Below are 8,165 nucleotides of genomic sequence, written 5' to 3'. Positions count from 1 at the left end.
TAAGGGACCTCTTCACTGTCATTAGGAATTGCCTGAAGGCCAGGAGGATAATGATAACATTTTAAATCTTATAATTTCACTTAACAGTTTTGAGGCATTCTGATTCAAATTTTGACCTGGAGCACCAAAATTCTGACATCGGTGTACATCATTCATCAAATTTAAACCATCTATTTCTTGATTGTCAACTTGAGTCACCCTCCACTGTTTCTGCTTGGTGTCTGCACAGCCTGCTACTGTGCTGTCCTGAGTTGGACCTTCATTCTGTACGGTTTGGGAGTCTGAGTGACCCCAAAGACTTGTGTGTAATCTGGCTCCCCAGCATCCTCAGGCCAGCTGAACTTGTATTTTCTCAGCAGGGTCACCATAATAAGAAAGAGCTCCATACGAGCCAGACTCTCACCAAGACACATGCGGGAACCTGTTTAAAAAAACGGAAAAGGAAAAAAAGTCACCAGTCACCAAAATTTTGATTAATCCCAATCTGCCCTTTAAATATCACAAATGCTTGTAAAGTGGTTTGTTTTTCATGCAGACTCACCTGCAGAGAAAGGCATGAAAGCCTCTGGTTTAACAAACTCTCCTTTGTCATTGAGGAAGTTTTCAGGGTTAAACTCATGAGGGAACTTCCACTGTCCCTCCTCGTTTAGTACTGAGGTCAGGTTAGGGATGATCATCGTACCCTGAGGGGAAATGAAGAAGGGGACGCAGGAATATTTGTCACCTATGCTGTAAGCACAATGTGGGTGCTGGGTGTAAAAATGATGACTACATCTGTTACAGAATAACTATGGCACTCACTTCACATCGATACACTTTGTACTGAGCGTATTATAGGCACCTTTACTGTTTACTCACATTTAGAAACATCAAGCCAACCCTGCAGATAAGAAGTATAACCAACTGCTTCTTACCTTTGGGATGGAATATCCCATGAGCTCTGTGTCTTTAGTTGTTGCATGAAAGACGCTCAGGGGAACAGTGTTAGCCAACCTCTGCACTTCATGGATCACGGCCTGCATAAAGAAAGAGTGAAACAACATGCTTTTACTTTGTCTCTGACTATCTGTGTGAGCACAGAGGATAAAAGTGAAATGCAGGTTCACCTGCATGAACGGCATATTGTGTCTGTCTTCAAAGCTGGCTCGATCCTTCGCTCCCAACACAGAGTCAATCTCCTGCTGACAGCGCTCTGAGACACACAGAAGAGAGAGGAAGCAAAGGATTACTGTTATATTTTGTTAAGTCACTGAGTACCATATATCTCTAAGGAATAAGCTGAACATGTATGCACAGGAAGATAGTGCAATCTAGCCTGGGAGGTAAAAACAAACTTAAACTTGTCTTTTCTGCAGACATACAGATTGTTTGAGCCATTAAAATTACATTTACCATTTTTGTTTGACTGGACTGAAAGGTATGTCCATATTTAGAGTAAAAATATAGTTGTTGCATTTTTCCGAGGTCATTTTCTACTGTGTGTACCTTTTCTTTACCTGTTGTTTAGCATGTTTTCAATAAGAATTATCTCTGCCTTGGAAGAGGAATAAAAAGTAAAACCCCAAAGACATAAACAGGCTCACCTTGGATGTGTGGGTGTGTTGAAAGGTAGAGGAACCCAGTGAGTAGGGTGTTTGAAGTTGTGTCAGTCCCAGCAAAGTGAAGATCTATCGCGTACGAAGTCAACTTGTCCACTGAAAATGAAGAACCACCATCAGCCCTCTAGAGGGAGGAGGAGATATATTAATGTCTGTTTCATGCAATTCCACCAGAGCCATACCTAAAAGTACTCAATCAAGTGTGTGATAAACAAAACTAAACACACATTTATACATGAACACAAACGCACATGAGTACACATACAGAGCTCCTCCGACAAATGAATATAGCAACTTACTCCCAAAAAGTTTGGCTGACTCCCCCTTAGCTTTTGCTGTTGCTGGTTGAACAAGTTCACCTTACACTGGATTGACGAGTCAATTATACACTGTTGCACATAGAGTTGGAATAATTTTATTTTCACCGACATTCCCCTTTCATTCTTATTTTTTCATGTCAGTAATCACTTTTGTCAAGGTGCAGCCTCATAGTCTACATTCAGAGTCCCAGTCACCCAGGTCAATCAAATTCATGTGAAAGACTTTTTTTGGCAAATCTAAATTTTAACATTTAGCTTTTTAATTTTCAACTAAATTTCAAATTTCGTAACTCCACAACACACACACACACACACACACACACACACACACACACACACACACACACACACATGCATGTACACACCTTGTCCATTTCATCCAGATAGCAGTCAACAAAGTCTCGGGGCTCTCCAGGGATTCTGGTCTTCTCGTGCTTGTTCAGCTCAACATTAATGAGATTCTTGCAGGACTGAGTAACAAGAGGAACACTTGAGATACATCAGCTTTAACTTTAACAATGTTTTTTTTCCAGGTTGTACGTATTTAACACAAATGATCTGATAGGCAATATAATATACCCCAAAACGCTGGAAGGCTTTATTGAAGGGCAGTGGCAGGCCACGAATCAAAGGGAAAGAGTTATAAAGCTGCAAAAAAAAAAAAAAAAAAATAGATACGTATATTAGAATACAAATACACAGACCTTTAATACAGTGCTCAGTTTTAAAGTCTCAGTATGATATATGTGTGATCTGGTGAGATAGGTATACCCAGTGCATAAAATTTATTTTCTTCTGTTCGGTACACAACTAACTTGTACACTTTTTGATAACAACAAAATTAAATAGAAGAAATGTGGCTCAATAATAAGTATTAAAATAACATACTTTGAAGGTTTCCAAACAATTTTAAGCATATTCAATGAAAATTAGTGCAAAATAAACCTATCAGTGCAGAAATAAAATTTGTATTTATTACAAAGCTGCAAATGTTGGGTTATTAAGACCACGTTTGGAGTTTTGAAAATGAAAGTCTTTCACATTATCACTAAAACATGATTTCAGTTGCTCAACAGTTCCTTGTCCTATTAACATGCTCTCAATCAGCATCCCAGAGGGGTCAGTTCTTTTAACGAACTATGTTATTTAATTGAATGCAGTTTTGTCAAAAGGCATTCTCTCATCTTAACTCACCACCGCCCAAGGTCCATTGACCATCCTGGCAAGATCAGTGAAGCAGCTAATAATCACTCTGATGAACTCTTCATCGTACTCAAAGCGAGTACCAAACAGAACCTGGCAGATGATGTTGGAGGCCGCGTTGTGAAACATGAGCTGAGGACTGAAAATTTTTCCTGTAAAAGGCAAATGTGTTATGCAGTTTGGCACAGGATAATACACTGAACAACAAAATTTTATGTTAATATTTCTTTAATATGACAAGGGGGGAAAAAGTTGTAATGAGATAGAATGAAAGAAGAGAGACCTTGTAGAGGCTGATTAATTCTGTTTGTATCACATGGTTAGCTAATGGACGTATGGATCCATAAATGACAAACCGTTGTTTTTTTCCAGTGTCCCCATGATGTACTTTATCTCTCCATGAATTCGATCTTCCATGGAGTTCTTCCCCATTCCAAAGTTTCTCAGGGTCATCAGAGCAAAGCGACGCTGGTCCTTCCAACTTGAGCCGTAATTTGCCAGAATCACACCTACAGCACATGAAGGGACGCAGTGAGTGTACCGTACTGAAGGCAGAGTAGCTGTTTGGCATTGGCAGAGAAGATTTGACAGAGTTTTCATGGGCACAACCCACCTACTCAGCTCTGAATGCTCATGTTTCTTATACATGTTGCACCATGAAAAGGAAAATCTACAGCTTTTCCATTGGGATAAAACATTTATAAGTTGTTTCAGTATTGCACCATACGTGCCCATGCAAAGTACACTTCATCAGTCTAAAGCTGCGTTTCCACCAAGCAGTACGGGTCGGTTCAGTACGGTTTGGGACGGTTTGGGACAGTTAAGTCTGATCCCGTTTGCGTTTCCACAGCAAACTGTGCCCTCTCTTGGTGGGCGGCGTGTAAGCTGCATGCCGAAAGCCGCAGCTGTTAAACAATAGCTCGATGCCGTAGCAGCGCGACACAGTTTAACCCGCTAATAAATCCAACAAAGAAGAAAAACGCGACACAGTAAATAAAGAGCACGGATGGAAGACATGCAGCATTTCGTCCTCTGTGATTTTCATGAAACTCTCTGTTACAAAGTGCAACCAAGCTTCGTTTCAGAGAAGTCTGTGTGCCGCCAGGAGAAATGCAGCTGCTGTCGGGGTAAGTGACGATTCTTTTGACCAATCAACAGTCTGCAGTGTGTTGCTCCACCTTCCGAGAGCGGATCGGTTCAGTCTGGCACCCATACGAAAGGGTCCCAAAAAAGTGGGACGGCTTGTCTCGGTTTTTAGGGATCTGTCCCGGGATGAGTCAGTGGAAACGCCGCTAAAAGCGCACCCTACAGAGACAAACCGACCCGGACTGCTTGGTGGAAACACGGCTTAAGTGTGATCGGCCCCTCATCAGAGAATGATGTCTGAATCATTTTGATTCTGCTTTAGTCTGCAACATGTTTTTTTATCATCCCATAATAAAAGAAAGTTAACTGTTCATCACACAATAAAACAAACTGTTAAAGCTTGTAAAAAAGTGAACTAGGTTCCAGCTTTGTACTTTGGGAGCTTTACCTTTTCTTTCTGTAACTTCATTAACAAGCATATTTTGGGGTCGTCCAGCAAAGTCATTGGCTTTGGTCACCAAAGCTGTTCTTATTGCCTCGAACCCATTGATGACAACAGCTGGTTTGAGACCGAAGTACAGACTGTAGACATTTCCATAGGACTTCCTCAGCTGGAGGGGAAAGATTAAACATTTCAGTGTTTAAAAAATCAATGATTCTTACAAACTTGAGATTAGGGCTGATTGTCTGTCGATTCATGATCCAATTCAATTCGATATTAATTTGTGAAGAAATAATTACATTTCATTACTAATTCTACTTTACAAATATACAACAAATATTTACAAATATCCATTGCTCCAGCAAGTAATGTATGTGAACAGTGAAGGAAGAGGTTCATATTTTGTTTTAAAGATGATAAGAGTCTGGAACAATCAATTAAAGTAGATGGTTTGTATATGCATGTACTTATACAAGTAGTTTTGTTCTTCACATCTGTTTCTTTTCGTGGCCTTTGTTTGTATGAGTTGTTAAGGCCAGACTAACATAAATTTCCTTAGTTTGTCAAAACCTTTGAGTTAGCCATTATGTTGCAAAACATACACTGAAGACAACCTATGCCACTGATTGGATCCAGTCCAGCGTCACTGGCAGCCAACTGTCATCAGTAAACAGTTTATGTAACCACTCTGTGAGTTAACCTCTTCCCCAAATTAATATATAGCCGAAAATGTTATACCTATATAATACATCATTTTATGCAAAAAAAAACTGAGTAGTTTCATTCCTGGTCTTTGGTCAGAGATATTGAACCACTCAGGAAATCATCACTTTCATGTAAAGCAGCACAATAACAATGGGTATGTTACAAGTGTTATAATCTTTTAGGCTGTAGTGAATACAGCTTTGCAGAAACAGTTTAAGACATTTGAGTAACATCTTCAGCGTTTGAACTTCTGACTTACCCTCTCAAAGTCCTTCAGGGGGTCCTCTGGGTTCAGCTGTAAAATGTTCCCCAATACAGGCAGGACAGGAGGTCCTGGTGGAAAGTTCTTGGGTCTTCGGGATTTTAACAGAAGGATGATAAAGAAGATGCAGGTCCATAGCAGAAGTACCGCAGCAATCATGTTGGGATAGTCTTGATTACTCTAAAGAGGTAAATTCAGAGGCTTGCTCTGAAATCATAGCTCAGCTGTTGGCCCTGCCTCCTCTGATGATGTACTTTGTTACCCTGAACTAAAGTAAAGGTGAAAATCAAACAGACACACCCTTTGAGAGGCACATGCTTTGACTACCTGTGGCTGTGATTATTTACTGTTTCCTTAAGGAAGTATTTTTATTCTTTGTTAAGTTAGATTTATTACATCTGAATTATTTCCTTCATTGACCAAACAGCTAATTAAGCTAATCTCATGCTTTTTACTTTTGTCCCATTACACTGCTAAAGCCCGTGACCTAACTACAGAAGGACTTCTGGCTGATCACTTTTTCTCAAGGTAAGAGCGTAGCATAGAAGCAGAGATCACATTGAACACGTTTAAACTTGCTAAAACCAAACTTTATAGTCCTGCAGCATGCCTAGGGTCACAGCAAACACAATCCCGGGTTTTGATTCCACTCAGGGCTTCCAGGCGTCTGGTGTCCATGGCAATATCTTTGCAGCTGCCAGCTGAGATGGAGGAGACAAACCCCACCTGTGCAGTCTTCTCCCGGCCTTTGTGTGTGTGTGTGTGTGTGTGTGTGTGTGTGTGTGTGTGTGTGTGTGTGTGTCCTCTGCGTTCTGTTCTGGGTTGTATAGAAATTCAGGCAACAGTAGGAGGGTTCTGGATGTTTACTTGGCCGTTCTGCATTCACAGATAAAAACATAAATCCCGTTTGGAAAAATGAAGCCTATGTGGAAATGCTAAAAGCTGTTGTTCATCGAGAATTCGTTTGAGGCTGGCTGTAGAAAGACCGGAAGTTATGTACACACCCAGCCATAAAAAAAGGCTTTTACGGCATTAAAAAGTATATTTACAGCCTGGTTCAAAACACTGGTTTCACTATCCGCACACACTGTATGTGCTTCATTTCACAGTATCAGCAACAGACATGTGACGTCGCAGAGGCTACTTCCATGCTTTATACCAAGGGTAACCAACCTTTTTGAGACAAAAGGCTACCTCACAGGAAGTGAGTGGCACAAAGGGCTACTTGTCTGATAAAAATTTTCTGAACAAAATTGCACCGATCACATCTTTTAACATTAATTATAGGAGAAGTGGTTATACTGTGTGAAGAGACTGCTCGCTGGTTAATGTTAATTAGTTCACAATTATAATTAATGATGTAGAGAACAATGATGGTAGTAAGGAGCTCCGTTGTAACCAATGCTTTTTTTTAAAACATGTCTTGTTGGCATCATGAGTGGTTTTTACGGGCACCCAGGTGCCCACGGGAAACACATTGTTGACCCCTGCTTTATGCAGTCTATGGTTCTCCTCTGCAGTCTGGAAGACCAAAACTGCCAAAATTATGAAAAAAAAAAAAAAAGCAAAAGTGAAAATGAAAACAAAAAAACAAAAATATGTTCACGCATAAAAAGATGAATAAAAGTAAAAATAAATGTGAAATAGAATTAGATATCAATAAATAAGGCAATACAGGCACTCTGTTTTAGTATTTATTTATTTATTTTATTTTTTTCATTAATTTATTTTTTTGAGGCAGACACTGCCAGCATGAAATACAGAAGGAAAAGTTATTCAAATGAGAGGGCAGTCCTAAGTGTGCCTTGAGTTGATCGTTTGCCTGCACTCACAAGTAGATCCACCAATAGGCAAACAGTTCAACCCAAGGCACACTTAGGACTGCCCTCTCATTTGAACAACGTTTCCTTCTGTATTTCATGCTGGCAGTGTCTGCCAAAAATGAAATATATAAATATAAAATAAGATAAATATGAGAGTAGAGCACTTTCATTTCCTTATGTATTTTTACTTTATATATATATATATATATATATATATATATATATATATATATATATATATATATATATATATATATATATATATATATATATATTTATACATTTTGGGGCCTTCATAGAAGTACACAATTATGAAACCAAATTATTTATAACTTGAAGCCCAAACTCTGTACATTTCTGTAGCTTTTTAAACATTGAAATAATGCGTGAATTTGTACGAAGTGAAGTCCAATTTAACAAAACTAAATAAAAACATAATAAGAAACAGCTGCCTCAACACAAAATATTATTTTATCTCTACAGCTTAATATCAGTATTAAAACACAGAAAAAAATGTATCCATACCTGCATTCACAGATGAAAACATAAATCCACGAGCTTCAGTGTATTCTCCTCTGCAGCACACGTCCTTTTGATAAAATAGTAAACATGCTTTAAAACGGGGGCTCCCACCTAGCATGAAAGCCGCTGCGCCCCGTTTAGCGTTAGCTCCTATTTTTTATGGATAAAACTCGGCAGAACTTTAATTAGCAACTTCACAAAGTG

At 39.1% G+C, this 8,165-nt stretch overlaps 1 protein-coding gene across 1 annotated transcript; it reads right to left on the bottom strand.

The window, feature by feature from the left end:
• Positions 1 to 233: 233 nt before the first annotated feature.
• LOC141796506 (cytochrome P450 2F2-like) lies at positions 234 to 5,775 on the bottom strand. Its single transcript, XM_074677671.1, has 11 exons — positions 5,614 to 5,775; positions 4,656 to 4,818; positions 3,478 to 3,630; positions 3,113 to 3,273; positions 2,498 to 2,566; positions 2,284 to 2,388; positions 1,584 to 1,722; positions 1,107 to 1,192; positions 915 to 1,016; positions 542 to 683; positions 234 to 421 (listed from the first exon to the last, which is right to left on the bottom strand). The coding sequence occupies exons 1-11, from the start codon at positions 5,773 to 5,775 to the stop codon at positions 234 to 236; spliced, it is 1,470 nt and encodes a 489-aa protein (XP_074533772.1).
• Between the last annotated feature and the right edge of the window lie 2,390 nt (positions 5,776 to 8,165).

Source organism: Halichoeres trimaculatus, unplaced genomic scaffold (assembly GCF_033239565.1).
Source record: "Halichoeres trimaculatus isolate MK-OKI-2021-1 unplaced genomic scaffold, fHalTri1.1 fHalTri1_scaffold_10, whole genome shotgun sequence".
Taxonomy (NCBI): domain Eukaryota; kingdom Metazoa; phylum Chordata; class Actinopteri; order Labriformes; family Labridae; genus Halichoeres; species Halichoeres trimaculatus.
Note: the sequence above shows the minus strand (reverse complement) of the source record. Positions and strands in the feature narration are given on the sequence as shown.